The 23484-nt window shown below is 39.4% G+C and overlaps 1 protein-coding gene across 1 annotated transcript; it reads right to left on the bottom strand.

Annotated features, from left to right (window-relative positions):
- Window positions 1-964: 964 nt before the first annotated feature.
- On the bottom strand, window positions 965-22569 carry MPHOSPH8 (M-phase phosphoprotein 8). The gene is made up of 13 exons (XM_054382487.1): window positions 22324-22569; window positions 17754-17909; window positions 16192-17031; window positions 13527-13623; window positions 11604-11729; window positions 11429-11517; window positions 10165-10305; window positions 9293-9379; window positions 7211-7365; window positions 3918-4072; window positions 2895-3022; window positions 2175-2258; window positions 965-1361 (listed from the first exon to the last, which is right to left on the bottom strand). Exons 1-13 carry the CDS (start codon window positions 22567-22569, stop codon window positions 1320-1322), a joined length of 2346 nt encoding a protein of 781 aa, XP_054238462.1. The 3' UTR covers window positions 965-1319.
- Window positions 22570-23484: the final 915 nt, after the last annotated feature.

Genomic DNA, 23484 nt, shown 5'->3' with positions numbered 1-23484 from the left:
ATGGAGGTTCTAAACTTTTAAGAGCTAAAAATTACAAACTGGTTAATTGAACTTTGTATTAAAGTCACAGTTCTCAGAAGGATACTGAATTCATCTGCTCCACTTTGATGGTGAGCATGAATAATTTACCCATAGTAGTTCTGCTAATAATATAGGCACATAGTGGCATGTAAACTACACACAACAAACAGAACTGCAAAGGCACAATCTGGGTTTCTTTTTTTTCCCTTTTTTTTAAGCTTTTTAAGATACTGGTTAATTTACAAAGAAAAATATTCTGTACTTCATGCAGAAGTATTACATTTGTGTTTTACAGCACAGGACTATTACAGAACTTCTGTCCTCTGCTAAAATAGTTCATTTAAATAATAATAAAAAAATAGCAGCTCTTTGCACTGAGGAACTGAACTTCTGAATTGAAGGACAACATACATGGGTCTTGGCTGTCAGGCTGAGAACATTGGAAATTCTCTATCTTCTTGCCTACAAAAAGCATTGCCTGCACATTTAAGGTACTTACAAGTTTTCTGGTTTGCTCTTTTCAGCTTGCCTTTGCTTTCCTATAGCGCTTGACTAAGAATTAAAAAATTAATGTGTCTGTTGCTTCTCTAACAAAAGTAGCTTTTAAAGCTCTGTAACTATGAAAATTACTGTGATCCTCCAGAAATTGAGCCAATTTAGATATCTTTGTTCACACCTCCAGACCTACCTCTGTTTGTTCAAAAGGGAATTGTTTTACATGTAACTGCTTTCTCAGTCGGAGACATCAGCAGGAGCAATTCCAAACCAGAACCCAGTCCTCAGCAATTAAAAATGAAATCTAATGCAGTGACTTCCATGTGTCATTTCTGCCCATGGCTCCAAGAATATGACAGTTCTGCATTTTACATAGAAATGTTACAGTTACAAGTAAGTAGAAAATTTTAGTTTACAAACAGAAAAGATCTTTCTATTAAAAAAGACATTTCATGTAGTTACCTTAAATAGTTCTTATATGCACCATTCCACATTGTGGAAAAGCTGAAATATGCAGTCTGGACTCCACAAGTTAAACAAATTATATGTATTGGCACAAATACTTACATCTACATCTGTACAAAGTAAACAATGCTGACAACCCTGTCCCACCAAGTTCAGTCTATTCAGCTGTTCTCCCACACATGCCTTCCTACATGACTGCCAACAAGTGACAGAGATGGGAACCTTGTTGCAAGAGCGTGGTGCCAAAAGTTCCAAACTGCTTTGTCAGTCTCTAAACAGAGGGATCAGAAGTATATCCAAACCAGTGCAGTCCACTCAACACGCTTGCCGCTGTGAGGTCATTGCAACTGCACTCTGTACGCTCCTATTAGCAGCTTTACCTATAAAAGCAAACAAAGGTTTCATATAAAGATTGTTCATGTGTAAGTGCTGTGTTAATGGCATGATAAAGACACACAATTGTGGGAATTCACAAAATCAGTTTATAGTAGCCCCACTGAAATACAAACAGCACGTAAAAGTACTCAGAATACTGCTGCAGTCAGTGGTCTTTCAGCCAGTTAGCCCTAAATCTGAACTAAACCCATACACTTCCATCTGACTACAAGCTCGCTTTTTTCCCTTAAGAAAACAAACCACAACAGAACATTTTAGAGCACATTTTCAGTCTGAAGATCTAAGATATTTACTAATATGTCTTCCACGGATAAAATCAATGCTACCAGAATGGGATCTGTTGTTCATCTTGCAACATGGGATTACTGCCCAAAACTACCTGGAAAATACAAGGCTACAGAGGCTATTTAAAAGCAGGCTGCATATCTGTGTAAATGCCTCCAAGTTCTCTTAGACACACAAGTAAAAACATCTGAATGCACAAAAATAACCAAGACTCCATTATCTGCTAGTCATTAAATTCACAATGTAGATGGGGAAAATATGTAAACTGTACCCTGTACCTTACTGTATCCTAGTGCATGAATTGTTCTGACTGCAGCATAAAAACATGTATGACAAAACTAACACCCTTGGCAGTGTTCCTAAGTATCATCAATGTCCTAGGATGGAACTGGAACTGATGGGAACCGGGATTAGTTTTACATTTGCAACACAAGACCAGAAGCCCTTAGATGACAGAAGAGCTACCCTACAACAAATTAATACACGTATTTAATTTTGAGAACATTTTGTACCTTGGCAGCAGGAGCTTCTGCCAACCGTATAAAAAGTTTGTTAAGGCCTGCAGTAGGGCTGAAGGAATAAATAAAGTGACTGTCCTAAAAGGAAAACAAGAAAATGGACTAAGTTAATGGCAGGACATGGCTGGAAGCAAGCGGATTAGTATAGAAAGACATTTTCACTGGATTTTTTTGAAAGGAAATTGTGTATACTGCAAATAAACCTAACTAGTGCAACCACCTGAAAATTGTGCAGAGTGATGCATTTAACAGATTAATAATAAATAAATAAGGTAGGTTGTTAAAGCAAATATTAAGAACTTGCATCAAAAATTTGAGAGGCCAGGTGAATTTTTAGAAGAGAAACAGCTACAAATTCAGAATTCTGACCCGCCTGCTCAAACCCTCAGTTCTAAAAGAGGTAAGGCTGAAGAGGACCTCTCAAGGTCATCTGGCCCAATCCCCTGGGGCTCAGGCAGGGACATCTAGAAGCCAGTTTTCCAGCACTATATCCCTGCCTTTTAAGTCAAATTTTTATGAAGTCTGCTACAAGGTTTATAGTTCTCTCCATATGAAAGAGTTAAGTTTCATTTAAAGACACTGTCATGATAAAAAAGATGTTTGATCACAATACTGAAATTTTCAAATTCAAGTACTAAGTTATCCCAGACTGCTCCAGAAGGACTTCATAAAGCAGTTTTAGAGTCAATCAATCAGTTACATGGAAAGATTTACCAAAAATACAGGGAGCTGGAATTTGTCATTTAAAACCACAGCTTGTACACTGCATGGTCCACAGAGCCGAGCAATGACTTCTTTTCCAAGGAAATTTGCATGGAAAATGAAGAGAAGAATTCCAGATCCTGGAAGGGAAGGCAATTTTCAGTCACATGAATTTGAAATGAGAGTCATTACTTACAACTGCTTACAGTGACCCTTTGAAAACATGTTAATATATACTATAGAACATTAATATATTAAAGTCCCAGTGGTGTATCAAAGCAATCCATTCTCCCACAACAGTGGATCCCAGCACAGAATTCAAGTGACTTGGCCACTAAGTTAAGGTTTTCTGGTAGCAGAAACAATTTTACCTGGCTATGAGAAAGGAAAGTAAAATGGATATAACAATCCTCATTATGCCTCACCTCTAGTTTTAGATTTAGCTTAAACAGAGTTCTGGAATTTAATGTGGTTTGGGTTGTGTCTTCTCTTGGTAAAGTCAACTGGGCCCAGTTAATTATAGGTCTTTATGAATTGCACTGAAATTCAATAAGCAACACTCTTCAAGACCCACAGGTGTCTCATTTGAATATATAAACTTAGATAAAGTTTCTTAATTCTATGAAGGATACCTGTCATGGAGAGCTGCAAGACTTATATAAGACTTAAGAACCAGAAGGCAGGCAGACACAACCACTCTCAGTGTAAGAAATATTTCACAGTCATATTAATGCATTGTTTCCAAAAAAATGAGTATCGGAAGATAATTGCCTGATAAAAGGTAAACTAAAACGTCAAGCATCAGAAATTAGTATCTGGATTCCTGAAACAATAAAGAATTCCCAGCTATCCTGGGAACTTAATTCCTATCTTTTTCAAAGGGTCTGTGGGCAAAAGAGAGTTGAGTGATGCTTGGTTTTTTTGGGGTAAGTCACACAAAAATACTTTCGCACAGCAGATTCTTTAAGACATGTTTCAACAGCAGTTTAATGCACTGTTCTACTTTCCAACCCACTACAACATGACCCCCCCTACCTTCTGGCACATTCTGTGGGGGATTATAGTTAAAGTCTGTAGAAAAGTCTGGCCCTTCACAGAGGCGATGACACGCGATTGGAAAGACTGGCTCCAGCAAGACAAGACGAGCTTCAAAATAATCTCTGATGGTATCTTCTGCTACTCTTGAGAGCCTAAAAGATCAAACACATTAGGCCTGTGCTTCACACAGTAAAATTACTTTACCAGAGACAGTGAGAGCTGACAAAAAATGGACTCCAGATCACCTGTTTGGATTCCTGATTTTCACTAGCATTTATGCACCCGTGAACCCCAGTTCCCAATACTTTGTTAATAAAACATTGTATCAGTGATTTGTTTGTGAAATTCATCTCTTGGGTCCACAAAAATAAAAAGCTAAGACAAATGCACTGCAACAGATTAAAAAATTATTCCAGCTCTCTACCTATTCTGAAGGCTTGTTTCAGCAGAAATACATCTCTGAAACACCACTATGTAGCTGGTGTCTGAACAGAAAGACAACCACTTCCCCAGCACAGCTCATTTATCAACCTGACCACAAGTACCATGTAAAAATAAAAAAAGTCACTATATAATTTTACTGGCAATAACTACTGTAAAATGCAGTTTCCAATTAAAGTCTAATAATAATGAAGTGAAAAAGTAGCAGCACTACTGCTAAATAGCCAAACTGCCTTTTTGGTTGGTTGGATTTGTTTTTTGGGGTAGTGGGGAGGAGGGTGGAGGGTTTAAGTGAGCAGCCTAGCCTTCAGAAAGAGACTACAGTAACCAACAGTATTTGGCACCTTACAAGCAGGTTACTAAGTAATCTTCTTTAGAAACTATTCTGACAAATGTGGTTTAAATGCTTTTGCAAGGCAAAGGCCCTCTTTAGGAACTCTTCCAGTTTCATAGTTTTTTCAGCTACTATTAAGAGCACACTTTCCCTCCAAACTAGCCAAGAAATGACAAACTGCCATGCCAAAGCAAGCCTGGAAGCCCATCCAGCCCAGATTCCAGACAGACAAAACCATATTAAATATGGGAAACTGAACAGCTGCCTTTTTTCGGTACGCTGCTCTAGTTCTCAGCAATCTGATTTAGAGGCATCCAAAACTAGACTGCAGCCAAATCACACTTCCCCTTGGATCTACTTAATCCCATGTAAAATTCCACACATTTGTGACCACAGTATTCTGCAACAAAACCCATAATTCAGTTTTTCTGTGCAAAAATATTCCTCCATTTCAAACCTGTCACTAAATCATTTAACAGGATGGCCTACATCCTGCCTGCCTCATGGCTTTGAGTTATTTTTCTTCTATTGTTGTATTCCAATTATAAATTTTGAGCTTTTAATTGTGCCCCAAAGATTAGATCATCCCAAGTCAGACACAGAATCATAGAATTGTCAAGGCTGGAAAAGACCTCCAAGATCATCGAGTCCAATTGTCAACCCAACACTGCTATCATGTTTGCTGAGAGAGCTAGGATTGTTCAGCCTGGAGAAGGCTCAAAGAGAGCTATCCATGTGTATGTATCCATAAGCATCTGAAGTGAAGGGGCAAACAGAATGAAGCCAGGCTCTTTTCAGTGGTGCCCAGTGACTGTAAATGGAGATACTGGCACAAACGGGAGGTTCCCTCTCAACCTCAGGAAACACATTGTTTCTGTGACAGTGACTGAGCACTGGCACAGGTTGCCCAGAGAGGTTAGGAGGTCTCCATCCTTGGAGATATTAAAAAGCTACCAGGACAGGATCCTGGGCAACCAGGTCTAGGTGGCCTTGCTTGAGCAGTGGGATTCGACAAGTTCTTTACTATGAGGGTGGTGGAACACTGCAACAGGTTGCCCAGGGAGGTGGTTGAGGTCCCTTCCTTGGAGATATTCAAGGTAAGGCTTGATGGGACCCTGGGCAACCTGATCTAGTTAAGGATGTCCTTGCTGACTGTGGGAAGGTCAGATTCGATGACCTTTGGAGGTTCCTTCCAACCCAGACCATTCTATGATTCTGTAAGATGACTTCCAGAGGTCTCTTTCACCCTCAACCATCATGTTGCTGCAATTCTGTAATTTCATAACAGAGTTCCTTTAGAATGCACAAGTAAATATAATCTTGTCCCGGAAATATATTTTCGCTTGCACAAAAATATTTTAACCTGACATTTCACTTTGCAAATGTTCCACGCATTTCTCTGCCCTACAGAGGGCTCTTTAACTTCCATTGTGACCACCACTGCAGTGATCATATGGGAATGTTTGCTTCTAGTTCTTACGTTTTAGACAAAGTATGTTTAAATTTAGTATTTTATAAGAAGGTCATTAAAAACTATTTAAAAGAGAATATTGGTAGCACTACAGATTGTATCAGTGGCCATTAAAAGGCTGGATGCTGATGGGAACACAAAGACTGGAGGCAGAAAACAGCCAGGGCTTTCTAAACACTGAAATAGAAGAGAAAGAGCTTGGACTACAAATTACTTGACATACTATCTTACATTATATAGATAAATCATTAGGATAATAACATAAAACAATCAAGAGATCCTGCACTGTGTCAGTGTCCTTCCAGCACTAAGCATTCAAAGCAAAATCTCACCTGCTGCAGAAACTCCAAGACCCTCCTTGAATCCTCCAAATTTAGAGATTGCTAGTTACTATTTTCTGCTCTGATATGTTAAGTACCAGTATTCTTCTAAACTGGCATTTAAGAGCTTGTTCCTTCTCTTGTATGTCTCCATTTAGCATCCACATGCATCAGCTCAGTATTTTTTACATGACCAAGTGACACAGATGCTTCACTAACACATACACTGCACTGCTCTGTTGCACAAAGATTTTTATATCAGCGATCTACTGGCATGACAGTCTTACCCCAATGCTCTCAGCTGACATTTAAGGGTCTGACAACCCCCTGTCTGCACCAACTTTTCATGGTGTTTTCATTAGTTCTTGTTTTGTTTCTAATTTTTAAAATTATTTTTGGCAAGATCATTTTCTTTAGCATGCCCTAATTACATGTGACTGTCCACTGCTTCTCCACGTTTCAGTTATCCTGATTGTTGTATTTGTGGTCTAAGGAAGCTTTCACTTCTGGCAGCTCCCTTTTCCTCCTTTCCATGTTTCTACTCAGTGTTTATCCAAGTCTGGTAATTGTTAGCTTGCATAATGCTCATTTCACTCCATTCATTAGCTTTCTGCTCATATCAGAGCTATTTTTTTCTGAAATCTCCCCCTTTTCCCCTTGACTTAAACTCAAATGATGACGTGCACACTTCACCAGGACAAACTTCAAAGTGCAGTTTACTCACGTTTCCAAGTGACTCTTGAGCTGCTCGTATACCAGGATGTTATTGCACTGTTTAGCAAAATGCAGGGCACTGTTCTGATGCTTTGACAAAATGTTACAGTCTGCTCCGCTCTCAATCATAAGCCGCACTATATCAGAATTCCCTCTTTTACAAGCCTGTGCAGAAGGTGAGAAGATGGAAGGATGGACAAAAATGAGTCATTTCCTGTTACTACAGAACCTAATGCTGGAATAAGTAGAATTGCAGAAATTAAAATCCAACATGAGCTACAATTCAGAAAACAGGTTTAGTTATTTGCTAGGCAACACACATCAAAGAAAAAGAAAAACAAACCCCATAGTTCTGTGAAAATACCTGCTGGAGTTGACTACCTGTAAAACTTTCTTGCACTTATTCACCTGAATAAATAAGTTTCTGCAGAAGTATTAATAATGACTAAAGGAACATTTCCAATTGTCTCTTTTTAGGAATATTAGTTCAAACGGTCCTTCAAGTGTGCAGTGAATTAACAGAATTTGTCCCAAAATTGTTACTTGGGCATGTTAGACAGTCACTGCTATCAGGTTCCCCTACATTAGACAGTTTCAAGGCCCAGCTTAACAGGGTGCTAGGCCATCTCATTTAAACTATATTCTTACCCTGAAAGGTTGGACTGTATGATCCATGAGGTCCCTTTCAACCTGGTATTCTATTAATCCGTGAGAAATTGCTTTGGTGTCCAAGGCTGTTCAACATTACTTACAGCAAGAATTCTGGGGCATGTCAACCAAACATTTGACAAAGATACAGGAAGGTCTAAAGAAGGCTTTACTTTGAAAAATGTAAACACGTGCTTCTTGGTTGTTTTCAAATGCTCCATTCAGACAAATTAGGGAAAGGCAGAAGATAGAAATTTTTATCTTCATGAGGCCTTTCAGAAGTTAACTTCTGAAATTTATCTCTGCTCTGAATTTTCACCTGTGCTTTCAATTTGTAAACAAACCAATTTTGTTGTCCCAACACAAAACCCCACCAGAAAAAAAATCACACACCACCTCTGGGGAAGGAATGCAGTGCCAGAATACTTTCTTAAAAATAAATTTATCCTTAAAGAAGTATGATCCAACTCCTAGGGTTAAGTAAGAGTGACTTGATAAACACATTTATACGTTTATCTACATATGGCTAAACTTGTGAGTTACTGGAAATTCTTTCTACCTGCACAGCAAACCAAACCTCCAGAGTATGTTACTGGAAGCTGCCAGTGAGAAAATACATCCAGCTGTGCACCAAATCTTTGAAAACAATGAAGGTCAAAACTGAGGTTCATGGAGATAGCCAACTAATGAAGATTTTGGACTGAAGTGGCAGAGGAAACCACAAGCATATTATCATTTTCTTTACAAGAAAGAAGAATTCCCCATATTTGTTAAGCCTTGCAGAGGATAGAAGAGAAACAATAGAACATTGGCTTGGACAGAAGAACATCCATAACCACTTCTGCAAACAAATTACTTTAAGCAATGTACATAAAAATACTGCAGGTTTATCAAGAAGGGGAACTTGGGAGAAATTCTTTTATATAAACAAACAACAAAAAAAATACCTAAGGGCACAGACTGTTTTAAAGGTCTTGAAATTTTCCCATTACAATGACAACAAAAAATAATAGTGATTTCCTTTGCAATGGGGGAGTAGAACAGGTAGCAGGATGGGAGACTGCTTTATTTCTGGCCTTCAATGAAATGACAAGAATCAATCACAGCAGCCCCCAAGTGGGAAACTCTGCTTTCTCTTCCTGCTGACAACCAGATTATCTGTTTTAAGAACACATCTATTTGAGCCAAACAACGGAGGAGGATGATGAGCCACACTTAGCACTATATGCTGACGGCACCTGCTTTTATTCTTTAGATCACAGATATAACAGTATGTTAAAAAAAAAAAACACTATTAAGATACTGCCTAGAATAACTAAGAGTAGCATTAGTATTTCAAATATAGTATGGGTTCCCTACATGAACTCTACAAAGATGTTTAAGTTTTATTAATGTGCAAAAAGCTTTTACTACTAAATCTCATCAGGGCAAACACTGAATTTACCTTCATTAAAGCAGTTTCACCATTGCTCTGCTGCGTGTTCACGTATGCTCCAGCTTCCAGAAGAATAGCTACTGTTGTTAGAAAATTCTGGGGAAAAAAAGAAAAAAACCACACACAAAAACACAACCACCAAAAGAAGTAAGTAGAAAATATTCTGAAACAAAACCAAAATAAAATGTGACATTCATTTAAAATCCATCAGTAAAATCCAAAGCATGAAGTATGACATAACTGAACTGTTCTCTCCTGTGGCTAATAAAGAGCAATGCAGACTCAGGCAATCGGGGAGTCATCACAATTCTGACTTTTTTTTTTTTTTTTTTTTTCTAAATCTTGCAATAGTGAACACCACAGGAAGAAAACAGTACATCTGCACTTATCACCAAACTGGAATCAAACTCCATTTCTCATTTCCATGGGAAAAAACATCAACCAGTTGAAGAAAAGAGAACACAGATGATACATACTCTAACTTACTGGTCTAACTGGTCTTGAGTTTGCCACCATCTCCATCTCCCAACTCTCCAACAGAGCTTTGCTCTCAAAGTCTCCCAAGTTTGGATCCAGAGATTGTAACAAGCAATTATAAACACAAGAACTTCGTCTCTTCATGATGAATTCAGAGAAAGCCTTTGTCTCCACTTGCCCTCTAGGCAGCCCTATGATATCCTCAAGGCAGGATTTTGGATTACAATTTATCCATGCTACCATAACCACAGCTGCTGAAATTACGCAGTTAAGACCACACTGTTAGCTACATTTTTAGGCATCATCCAAGGGGTAAAGAAAAAAATTTAGGAAAAAAATCTGTATTACTTTCACACATAAGAGCCAAGAGCCAGAAATACAGCAATAACCAAGCCAACCTTTACCTTTTCAGCTGCGTGTATCAATGCAGTTGTTCCATTTTTCTGTTGACCGTTAACTTTAGCTCCTTTCCTGATGAGGACTCTGAGAAGGTCATCGTGCCCACCAGCAGCAGCAAGCATTACTAGAGTCATTCCACTGGAGTCCTGAAGAAAGAACCATTGTAATTAAATAAAACTTTTTAAATTAACTTAGAAAAATACTGCAGGATAAATCAGAGCTGCAAGACAAAAACTCAAAGTGTATTAACAGGTTTTACAAATATTCCTCTCCCTGAGAGAGAGGAATTCCCACATAACGCAGCTGAGAGATACGCACAAACTACCACCTTTCACTTTTTTGGTCCACAAGCCCCACACTGTGAGCTCCATAATCTGCAAAACACGTAGTATTCCAAGGACCAGAGCAAGGAAGAAAACCAGAATGAGCCAGGAAGCAAGTTAGCAAGGTATTTGAGACTGGGACACATAGAAAGACAGTGGAAAAACTAATCAGTAGCCACTGGAGGAAAAACACTGCTGTTAGAGTTGATCAGTATAGGTATAAAGATACTTTTGCAAGTGGCCAGTCTCCTCACTCATTCTTGCATTCTCCACCAGATGCCCCAATGCAAAGAACACCTGCTTGCCTCAACTAGTTCATCCATCATCTTTTTGACCATGCTATGAAGTCTCAGCATAACATATAGATCTCAAAATGCAACATAATGCAAGTAGGGAACTGCACAAGGGAAAACACCGATGCCAGAGATTTAATCCTCAAAAATGGAACTACAGTACTATTTAACAGGAAAATAAATTCTTCAAAGAAAGCAAGAACGCAGCTAATGAACTGGCAGACAATCAGAAAAAAATCCATGGACTGAAACAGTCCTAGTCTGTCAAACAGATAATGCAAAAATCTGGGGGTTTTTTTTGGCATATATAGACGTTATACATAGTTTAGCCACTTGATCCAATAGGTATTATCATTCCTTATACAATGTACAAATTCTAAATTTAATATTCAGTTAAATCCACTGAGAAAATATGTAAATCCAGCTACTGGGATGCTTCTGTCAAACTTTAACTCTATCAGATTTTGGGTTTTCTTTGGAAAAAAAAAAAAAACAAGTAATAAATATCAGTCTCAAATTCTCTTCTCACCTTGTGCTTTTTTCCCCAAGGTGAGACAGAAATCTGTTACCAGCAAGAGGAGAAATCTTTTCAAATAATCCTAATCTGTACTCTTCCCTCCTCCCCCCAGTATTACTATTGCAGAAAAAATTACCTCTTGATCCAGATTATAATCCTCATTTGAAGAAAGTGCCATCTTCACTGTCATATAATCTCCACTTTTAACAGCATCCCTTAAGAGAGCTAGAAAATAAATTCAATGTATTTATAGGCTACTTTGCTTTGAAATGCCAGCTAAGAGATGTCCCTTCCTCCCAGCAAGTACTCACTACTTGATATCGGTTCTGTCGACACATGATTCGTGTGTTCTCCTTCAAGATGCTTCTGCAAGTCTTCTAGTGTCAGCCATTCTAACTGCATGTCCATACCCAAACTCAAGACTTGTTGCTTGCCATCTATCATGTATTTGATTTTATGGAAGGGGAAAAAAAAAAAAAAAAAAGAAAAAAAAGAGAGGTAACTCAAATTTTTAAACCATTCACTGCTTGCCACTGCTTCAACGATCAGCAGCCTAACATACTACTGCTGTTCATTCAAAGAGACTCTGGAAGTCACTGTGGAATGGTTCCAAGCAATGAAGGTTGTGTTAGACATAACTTGTTTTCACTTCAAACAAACTGTTTGGTTGTTAACTGTACTAAATTAGGCTGAATTGGTAAGTGATGCACAGCACTCTGCTACTGTAATAGCAGAAACACACTGAAAAGTTATCATGGAGTTTAAAAACGAAATATCATTTCAGGCTCCTGCAGATACAATTTGGAGCACTGAGAGATACAAGAAGAAATGGAGAAAATAGTAACTGCCAGTACCCAACTCTTTCCCTGCTTTTTTTTTTCTTCCTGCTGCTCACCAGAGACACACATCCACTACTTCTGGATCACCTTCTGCAGCAATGTAAGTCCATGTGTCCATTTCATCTCTTATGTTCCTTCTTTCCTTGCACACCTTGCTGTCTTTTGATTTTAATTATTCTATGAATTTATGTTCTACCAAAGATTCTTCTTTTTTGCAGTTATTCTCAGAATATTCACTTTTTTCTTCTGAGGCTACATTAAACAATTGAAATGTACTTTTCATGTCCCTTAAAGCCTAGAATATTAAGACAGTTACCACAAGTGACTACCTGAGCCACTAAACATTACTGCCTAACAAAGTTTCAGGGAGTGGCCAGAGTCCATTTAGAAAAGATCTGTCCTCTTTCTGCAAGTTAATCATTGCTGAAGCGTCAGAGCAAGTTTACCAACATAAGCCAAAAATTGAGCTAGTTCACCCCCAGCTACCCTGGCCAGTCTGGGTTCTGACTACTTTCAACATGGTATCATCTTTTTAAGAAATGCAGTTTGGAATGATGCACAAATTACTACCCTGAAAACAGTTCAGTGTCTGTGACGAGCAGACAAAGGACACGTGCTGTTTAAGGAACAGCAGTCACTCTGCGACTGCTTTCCTTAAGCACTGCCAGCATCTATGCTACTTTCAGTGAAAGAAGCTTCTCCAGCAGCGGCTATTTGAAGCATCACAGCTCTTCCTGTAACCATTTATGACTGTCAAAGGTGGAGTTACCTAGTTCTCCTCAGTTCATCCTAACTGGACTATCCCTTAACAGGGAATTTATCCTAAATAAAACCATCCAGAATCTTACTGAGATCAAAAGTTTTAATATTAATACTCCATTATACTATTTAGGATAGAAATACAAGATAGACTTTTTTCATGTATCAAATCATCCAGTTCTGCTGCTATTTTAAGGGCTGTATAATATAACACACTGGCTAAAGCAAGGGGCAAGAAGTTTGTCTGATGGGAACCTCTACTAGTCTTTCTAAACATAGAAAAAGTGTGTACTCATACTAACATCAGAATACTTCTGGAAACAGCCAACAGTTGGACAAGCTCCTCTAAAAGAGGATCACTGACACAGGCAGAGCTGACAATATTAAACAAGAAAAGACCAAAATGTTGACTTGTCTATAAACACTTTATGAAGCATGGAAGAATATGGAAATCCCTACATGAGTACACACAGCATTCTCACAAAGCATCTATTAACAAAGTACTTTCACCTCCTATAATAAAACCAGAAATTCTTTTTTCTGATGACTTACAAAACTACACAACATCCACTCTTGCAGAAAGATTTTCTGAAGGATCTTTCCCCCTTCTCTCTTTTAAAGAGATTTTTCACTTACTTTTTAGGGCATTTTGTTCTTTCCTGCTCTTTTCTTCATTTTCAGACTCTCTTCTTTGAGATTTTTCTTTTGTTTCAGTTTTCTTTATTTCTTTCTCCTGACACTGCATACAAAGATCAAATCAAAGTGGTAGAGGGAAAAAAAAGGAAAATTAACTCCTTTCACCACTCCAACAATAAATCCAGCAAAATCCATCCAACCCACTATATCTGCCAAGAAGACTGGGCTTAGCAATATTTAGTATCACGGAAAATATTATGGTAGATATAGATATATAATCAAATTCACCTAAGCAGCATTCAACTGCCTCCACCAAAGGCTGCCTTTCTCCTGCAATCCCCTCTCTTCATTCAGACAGCAAATTCCAAACTGCAGCATAGGTGGGACAAGGCTCCTTGGTGTGGCTTTGTATCAGTCCCCAACATTAACCTGGTATGTGGAAGAGCAATGGCTTTCTGAAAAACTGCCCCAAAAGAAGTCTCCACAAGCACTATAGACTGAGTACATCGTTTAAAGCTACCACTTCTTTGACATAAGAAAAACTTCTAATTAAAATAGATTTGGTGTATCACAAGATATTAGCATAGCCAAGACACTGAATTGTTTTAGCACCTTCCCCACAAAACCACAGCTTTTTTTGATCAGTGTTGTAATTAACAGGTAGCACAGGCAGCTGTTAACCTCCACAGAAGCCCAGTATTTAGGAGAAAACCTGTAACTTTCTAAAGGGATACCACATACTTGATACCAAGAGAGGCTGGTAAAACTCAGTAATCCAGTAATTTCCAATACTGATCAGAGTCACAACATACACTACACATTTATTTTTGAAGGTAAATCAAAAGTGAAACAATGGATCGGCATGCAAACCGACTCCAAAGAATACTGTGTTATAAATAGATGCAAGAGTGTTCTGTAATCAGAGCTATGTAAGGAAAGACAGGTACCTGGAACAGACAATCATTTTACTTGAAAAGAATCATCTGCTTGGGCCAACAGTTTAGTGAAGACACTTCCAGAACTCTCTGCCAAAACCACTCTCAATATATTAAGTCAACCGCTGCTCTGGAGAATAATTAACTAGTTACAGAAAACATTGTTTAAGCCTCTTAGACTGGAAAAACAGAGGATAATGCCTTCCATTCTTTCTCAGTACCTCGGGGCAGGATCTTCCATGGAGCACAACCATGAGAAAGGCATAAAGACAACTTACTGAGAATGCTGGCTGAAGAGCCATAATCAAACCAACTTTCACCTACTGCCACACAGAATTTTTAAACTACTGGGAAATAAAAGAGAACCCCAAGGATTTATCTGATTGTCATCACTGATGACAATTAGTGACAATTGTCCTCCAGTGGTGGAGTCATGACATTTGTCACTAATTGTCACTGGAGGTGGTGGAGTCGACGTTCAAGAGGAGACTGGGTGAGGCACTTAGTGCCATGGTCTAGTTGATCGCTTAGGGCTGGGTGATAGGTTGGACTGGATGATCTTGGAGGTCTCTTCCAACCTGGTTGATTCTATGTCTTTCTCACGACTGCTATAGCCTTCAACTGCAAGAAAATGGAGTAATAAAAGGGCCTATCTTTTCAGTTCATTAAATAACTTCTTTGAAATTGGGCTATGACCCATAGTAATTCCTTTACCTTGTTTACAAGAGCTTTCACCACTAAGCTCCTGCAAAAAAAATATTTTGTGTAGCTCTACTCAGATTATGCCATGAAAATCTCTACCTCAAAAAAAAAAAAAATCAACTTTCTTATGTTTAAGTATGGTCTCACAAGAAGAGGCATGTAACCCAGTAAATATCAAGGTGTTTTGTCTGCAATCCTGTTGCAAATCAAAAAAAGAGGTTTGTCTTGGCAGCCAAAGTTTTATGAACTGCAAATGAACTGCAAATTGCTACTGGAATAGTTTGAAGCAGCTGAAAGAAATTATATTATCAGAAACATTCCCAAAATACTATTTCTCCATTATTTTTTCTTTTACCTTTACTGTTCTGCTTTTCTTAAATTATAAGTGTGTTAAGTAAGAAAAAAATAAATATTCTAGTATTTGCCCAGCTCATTTCTTACAACGGGGTACAGCATTTGTAATTCATATGAAACCATGCCATGAAAACAAGGTATTTAGACAAGCCAACTGCACAATTATCTGGGAGGTTTGTGTTTAAAAGCAATTTCAGCATTCCATTTCTCAGACAGGTGCTAATGGAGTGCCTGGCTTTTGAGAGGGATCAAATGTGTGCTTTAACTCAAAAGTGTCTTGTATGGATAGTTGCTCAAGACTACATGTCTTACTACACAAGCAAAAAGAAGTCAAACTGAGGCAACTGTTGAAGGTGGGGAAGAATAAACCTAAAAATGGCAGCATGTTTTAGAAGAACAGTAAATTTTATTCTAATTAAGTACACAAACAGCAGAAATGCATACTTTAAGCGTGAAAGACCACCATTCTCTCCTGAAGTGTTCCCTCCTTTAATAGTGCTCAGAATCCATTCTCTCCTATACATTGTGCAGTTGGCCTTTCTTTAGCTTAACCCAGCTCATTACTTTTCTATTTTGCTGATTCTGTCACCATGAACAGTATCCTGAGATATCTGAACCTCAAAGATGTCTGATTTAATCCTCAGTCCCCACCCCAATGCCTTAACATTGCTTACCTCTCCAGCTGAATCAGTGGACTTGCGCCCTCTTTCATCAGCACTCAATTTCAAACCCTTGTGCACTGGTGAAGGTGCAGGTGACACTTTCTCCAACTCCACTGGTACTATTTTTACTTTTTCTTGCCCTTTTTGCTTTCTGTGCATGCTTTTCTTCTCTAAATAGGCATCCTGAGTTTCCACTTTTCTTTCTTCCTCTTTATAATCTTCAGCTTTCTGAATTTTTTTCTTTTTACTTTTAACCTTAATATCCATACTATCATCTTCATTACTGGCTGATCCATCAAGATGTCCATCAGCAATGGAATCTATTTCAGCAGTTTGTTGTTCCAGTCTCTCTTCATTTTGCTTCTCATCTTTATTTTCAAAATTTAAGTCTGAATTTTCATTTTCAGTTCCTTGAAAAAATACATCATCTAAACTACTCAATTCCGAGTCAAACTGAACATCTCCATGCTTCTCCTTTCGTGATTTTTTGTTTTCTTTAGAATCTTCTCTAGATTTTATTTTTACATCTTTAAGTTCTCCTTTCTTTTTCCTAACTTCTTTAGTATCTTCCTTCCGTTGCTTCTTTGGGTCCTTTGAATCCTCCTTGGTTTCTGAAGTCCTTTTCTTTGGTTTGGAATCTAAAACCAAAGTGTCTGAGGAATTTTCATATTCTGTTGGTTTTTCTTTGAGTTTTGCAGACTTAGGCTGCTTCTTCTTCAAACCATCTGGACTTCCATCCTCTCGATCTTTTGTCTTCTTTTTCTTCTTCTTTGGTGAAACATCATCTTTCGTTTCACTTTGCCAGTCACTGTCAGATTCTGCTTCAAATATATCATCGTTTAGAGACAGTTTCTAAAAGGTAGGGAAAAAAAGAAAATATTTCTTTCCCCATTAAACTGCATCACTTTGGTGCCAACCATACAAAAACAGCAGTGACGGTGCTTGGGGAAAGTGCATTTTGGAACACTTCAATCTTTCTAACACTGTAAACATTGTTCCTCGTCATGCTGTGAAATTTGTAAATACAATTCTAGCTCATCTAATTAGAGTACTAACTGCTCAGATGAGAATCAATACATGGACAAGTAGGCATCCAACATCCAGATTCCAGAACTAAAGCTGAACTATTTTTCAAAATCTGAACTATTTTTCATTAAAAGAATCAATTAACCTGATTTTGTAAAATTTACCTGAAGGTTTTCCAGAAGCAAGGTAAGTTTAAAAAAAAAAACAAAACCAAAAACACACTTATGCTTCCTTTTCAGACTGACTGATCAGTAAAAGCCCAACCGACCAACCAACCACCAAGCAGCCACATTCTGCCTTCTTGCAATTAATTTTTCTGTATTCATATTAAATTTAATGGCAAACATGCAAAAACTCAATCTGCTACACAAAGCAGGAGAGTGAATTGAGCAGTACCCAGCTTCAATGACAAGGCAACAGGCATGTGGGTTGTTCATGTTGTCAAAAGCAAACTAAAATGACCACACATCATTTATATAGTCCCACTAAAAACAGACCCTAGATAGGGAATAAAACTTCAGTATAAAATACTGGAAGATGAAACATACCTGTGTCTCTTTTTTAACTATTTTGGGCTTATTGTCAACAATTTTATTCCTGAATTCAAGCAGCACTTCTTTGCAGTCTTCCAAATGAACCTCTGGTTCCCAGGTATCATCATCAGAAGTATATCCTTTCCAGCGTACTTTATAGAGAATTTTACCCTGTAAGAAAATACCCCAACATTTAATACAATACAGCACAGTACTGCGTCAGCTAACTCAATTCTTGAGGATGTCCGCAGATAGATTGTTTTGTGTATATAGAAGTGGATACAATAGTTCAACTTAACGTTGACATAAGAATTCCCAGAATTATTTCTTGTCTGCATCACATACTTACCTAAGTAAGTTGTAAAATGTTCCAGTAGCTCGAGTGGTTTTATCAAAAATATTTGTAATATCTAAAATGTATTCAAAACCACAGCTACAAGGTAAAAATCATAAATTCCCAGTCACTATACCAAAATAGATTTTCTGGCAGTTATGAAACTAATTTTTTTTAAAGTTTTAATACTTATTTTATTAAAAATTTAAGCTTGAATTGCTCCTCTGCTGAGGAAGATGATTAAAAAAACCCCTTAAGATTTATAATGCGTTAACACCATTCATACAGTTTTATACTGAAATTTATAACTTATGTTAGATTTGTAATCAATGCCTCTTTTAATAAATTCAATTACCAACAATTAGAAAAAAAAAACCAAACACTGATAAGATCAAGTTAAATCTAGAAAAAAAAAAATCTGAGTCTGTGCAACTCAGCAGAGTTAGTCACAAAGACTCTGATAAAGGGTACTTACAAAAGTCCTAGACCAACTGTTTCAACAGTATTTAACTTTCTAGGAGGATGAAATTGCACCCTTTACTCTCTCTTGTTCTTTCACTAGATTAGAATGAGTTCTACCACTACTAAAATATTTTTAAACAAAAAATGAAGAAAGAATAAAGAGTGCTTTCCACCATATCATCTCTTGCCTTTCTCCTAAATAAGTAATTTGAATTTTTATGTTTCTCAAGATGAACTCTTTTTCTTGCCTCAGCAAGGCTTATAAGCTTGGACTGAGCATTTTGCTGATACAGCCACAAGTAGCAACTCAGGACCTTATGCACCAAGTTTAACTGAAAAGCACAAACATGTCCTTTGAAATCAGTGTGTTCACCTTTACGGTCACCTTTATTGATTAAACCTGCATTTCTCTAAACAGATATATAACAAAAGCTAGCACCAAGTTTAAGAAATCCCACTGTCCATATTAAAAAAAAAAATCCAATAAAGGAACACGAGACAACATAGACATTCCTGAACAAGTGTTAGCCAAATGTACTAAGGAAAGAACCTTTGAAGAGACAAAACAATATTATTGCTTTCTTTCAAAAGTATATTGATAAAGCTCTGAAAGATCCTGTACTGCTAACCAAACCTGGAGAAGGAAAACCTCAAAATAACTGTCACTTGACAGTATTAAATGTATTTATATCCATAAATTTACATTTTTATCTGAGCACTATTAGCCTTTGACCAAGAGTACATGCATGCCATTATACTTCATCCATTAGCCTTAATCTTCTGCATTTCACTGCACAGACATATAAATAAATAGCCCACATTCAGATACATTAGTGTAGTACTTGTAATTTAGCTTAACCATACACTCTTGATGTAGGAATTGGTTTTCAAGTTAATGTTCACTTGTCCCTCTTATTTTCTTCTAATGGGGTTACTCATGAAATAAACTAGTAGCTTTCTTATTACAGTCACTGAATAATTTAGGTTATAAGGGATCTCCAGAATTAATAAAATGCCCTGGTTTCAGCTAGATCAGGTTGCTCAGAAATCTGCCCAGTCACTGTATCTGTTCAGAGTTCCCTGTGTTTCAGCTTGTGTCTGCTGCATCTCTCATCCTTTCATTGTGCACCTGTGAGAAGGATCTAACTCTGTCGTCTCTAAATCCTCCCATTAAGTAGACACACATACTGTGATCAGCTTCTTTTTTTACAGCAGAACAAACTCAGCTCTCTCAGCCTCTGATGCTCCAGCACCCTACATGTTTTCATAACCTTTCAGTCCAGTATGTCCATGTCTCTCCTGTCATGGGGAGCTCAGAACTTGACAGTATTTCTAACACATTTCAGTGTTGCTGAGAAGAGTGGAAAAACCATTTCCCTTGATCTGCTGGCTCCACTCTTGAATGCTGTTGGCCTTTGCTACAAGCACTGCTGACTCATGTTCAATTTGCTTGTCTGTGGGGACTCCCAGCTACTTTCTCACAGAGCTGCTTCTTAGCCAAGTGGCTCTCACCTATCTGATGGTACAGGATTATGCCATTTCAAATGCAGGACTTCATCTAGCTGCAGAGTTACCATTAGATCCTTGTAATTCAGGTACAAAATGAGTTAGAAGCCCCGGGTTTAATTAATCAAGAAAGCTGGATAAAATAAAGCCTAATGCGAATGTAAAACTCTTTGGCTGTTCCAGTATGTGAAGCCCAATAAAAAAACCACAGCTTAAGTGAAGATGAGATTATGTTACTAACAATATGTACACAGCCTTACGGTATTTATTTCTTTCTTCTGTATCACTAAGAAGTAACAGAAAATTTCAAAGCATTTTTATACTGCTGTAGCTTCTAAGAAAATTAGCGGTGGGCTAGAACCAACTCCTATAGAAAGGGGTAAGGCCGTGTCATTAAAGAGCAGAGTTAAGAGAATGCAATGGGTTGCATTGAAGCTTTTTATGTTAGTATAGCTATAGTACAGTATTAAAAGCTTTCTAGATATACTACAAGGAAACACATTCAAACTTTTATTCCATTCTTTCTTAAGTAGGACATGTTAATGTTTCATTAATAAGCAGGCTTAACTCCCCAGTCCAACTGTGAATGAAAAGGGCTTCTGTGTGATGCTCTGCAGCTCTCCCACTTCTGAACTGTGACACAGGAACACACTGACCAGCCTTACGCTGTACTGAACAGTGGCTAATTTGGTGCATCTGGACTTTGTATCAGACTTGGGAATCTGCAAGCTGGAAACTGTCTAAAGCGGACTACATAAAATATACTCATTTGAACGTAATACACAACTTTTTCAGTCACTTCAGAAGTGAGGAGTGGATGCAAGTATCTACCTCGCGCTGTGCTTCTGAAGCGATGGAGTATGGCCCCCCACTGAAGAGCAACATAAAGCTGACCTAATGTAACTGCAGTCCACGCTACAAAGCTACAAACAACACATACTGGGCTAGGCACAAGCATACGGTAAAGCTAACTGCATTCAGCACACAGTCTGGAAACCTCAAGTGCACACAGGTCAGAACCTGGCGCAGAACGCCCTGCTTGCAGAAGGGCAGAAAGAAGGGGTAATACACCCTTTTACCAGCATATGCCAATTGCTTTTTAAGAGATGGTACTCAATATACTCTGATATTCTTTAGAAGCCTGTGGGATTCTCTCCCCTGCCAGTATACAGATTTTTAGTTCCATTGCTTTGGGTGGAAAAGGGGAAGGGAAAATGAGGTAAAAGGAGTCCTCTTGTTTTTTCAAGTCTGACTGCCTGGTATTACATCGAACAATACTTTATACAGGAAAAGCTATATGTAAACACTGTTAACTCCTAAGACATCAAGGTGTTTCAGGCAAGATACAGCCCAATCATGATAGCATCACAAATCAGAGACATTCTTGGTCTGAAGGTTCTCCAACCCAAGGGTTTCAAAACCCTTATGCTTTACATGAAAGCTATCAAAATTCTATACTATCGTGTACCCAACCGACAACTAAAATAAATACTTTTCAGACACAGAAACAACTAAATTTTTTTTTTGTATTTGAGGTTTTACCAATTTTTGTAGCAGCATCTACTTTCGAAGAAGAGAAGGCATATTTCTGTCTAAGCTCAAAGATCACTATAGCTAGTTATTATAATTGGAGTAAGTGTATTTTAAGAGTTATTTACACATTTTATATGCCGGTAAACACAGTCTCACTAAATCTCCACGCTTTCCACTATATCCAGTCCTGCCCATTACTGCATTCAAACGTTTTACATCAAAACACCACTGCAATTCATCCGTAACAGAAAAGGCTAGTTTAACGTGGACAAAACTAAAAAGATTAAATCAGGAGTATCTTCATTTAAAGCTGTGAGATACAAAAAGCTTCCTTGCAAAATTAAGCACAACATATTTTAAGGTACAACTGCAAACGAACTACTGTTTTTGCGTGTAAGAGAATCGTGCAGAAAACTCTGCCGGCAGAGTAGTGCCGGCCTTCACAGAAAGCGAGGAAAAAGCACGAGAGGGCCGAGCGCTCTCAGGCCTACTCTGCTGACAGCGCTTTGGTAGCTACCTCTCCCGGCTCAGGCGCACTCAGGAAGCGGGACGAAACCCGACCCCAGGGCAGTCGTCAGCCTCTGTCAGGAGCAGCCGGGCTACCCGCCAGCCCCGCCACTGCAGGGAGCAGCAGCCTCCCTGAAGGACTTCCCGCCGCCGCCACGCCGCCCAGGGATCCATGCCGCAGCCCCAGCGCAGCGGCCGGGGACGCCACGCTGATAGGCGGCGGCGACGACGACAAGCACTCACCCCCTCGGTCTTCACGTCGAGGATCTTCTCCACCTCGAACACGTCCCCTTCTTCCTCCTCCTCGCTCTCGCCGCCGCCGGCCTCATTGCCAGCTGCTGCCGTCGCACCCACCACCGTGGCAGTCCCGCTGTCGTCTTCCTTCCCGTCCTCCTCATCCTCCGCCGCGGCTGCCGTCCCCTCCTCTTCCTCCGCCCCCTCCAGCCTGGCTGCCGCCGCCTCAGACCCGCTCCCGACCGCTGCCTCCATCTTGGGCCGAATTTCAAACGACAACGGTGAAATGCGGCTGCGACATCCACCGACGGGCTAGGAGCGAGCGAGGCGGCGGCTTCAGCCAATCGTCGCCCTGCCAGCCAGTGACGCATAGGGGCGGGGCCCTGAGCCCGGAGGCCTTCGTGCCGTCAGCGCGGCGGCCCGCGGCAGCCAATGGGTGGGAGTGGCGGCAGCAACAGGAAGAGGCGACGGCGGCCCTAACAGGGGCCGGAGGGACCTCATCCTGCCTGTCCGCTCCCCTCGCCAATGGCCGCCGTCTTCTGCAGGCCAGCCTTGTGAAAGCAGTGACTTCGCTCTCCCATGGTGGGCTGTCGTCCAGCCCATTTCTAGTTGCACAGCTGAGTGATGGGAACAGGGAGCCCGGTGCCATCCCGCTCCGGTCGCCCGTCAGCGCTGGCCGTCGCAGATCTCGGCACTCCAGTTGCCGGGACCCCTGATGTGGCTGGCGAGGGGTCATGGGCGGATAACTCCTGGCCCCGTTGTAAGGTTTCGCTTCCTGGCGCGGTATCGAGAACGGAAGTAGTTACCGGTGACAAGAGACACTCAAAAGCTTGTTCATGTTGTTGACCTCCCAGGAGACAGGCTGCCCAAGTGGGCCCGGCTTGTCCAAACAGAGCATGCCGGATATCCCCGTACAAAGAGACTCTGCCCTCAACTGGATTAGGTTTTGGGGAGACGCCCGAGAAATAGACACCTCAGGACAAGCTCCTGCTGGGGAATGGGGTTTCTCACTAGGAAAAGGAATCCTTTAGAATTCCATAGGATTTTGTATGTTAAAGTAATTGTCTATAGGCACACACAGCCTTTTTATGTAACATGCAGGAAAAAAATAAGTCTTGCAAGAAAGAGCAAACAAACCACACCTTATTTGCTTGTTCAACTGCCTTTACT

Source organism: Indicator indicator, chromosome 1 (genome assembly GCF_027791375.1).
Source record: "Indicator indicator isolate 239-I01 chromosome 1, UM_Iind_1.1, whole genome shotgun sequence".
Taxonomy (NCBI): Eukaryota; Metazoa; Chordata; class Aves; order Piciformes; family Indicatoridae; genus Indicator; species Indicator indicator.
This window is presented reverse-complemented; position numbering and strand designations above follow the sequence as displayed.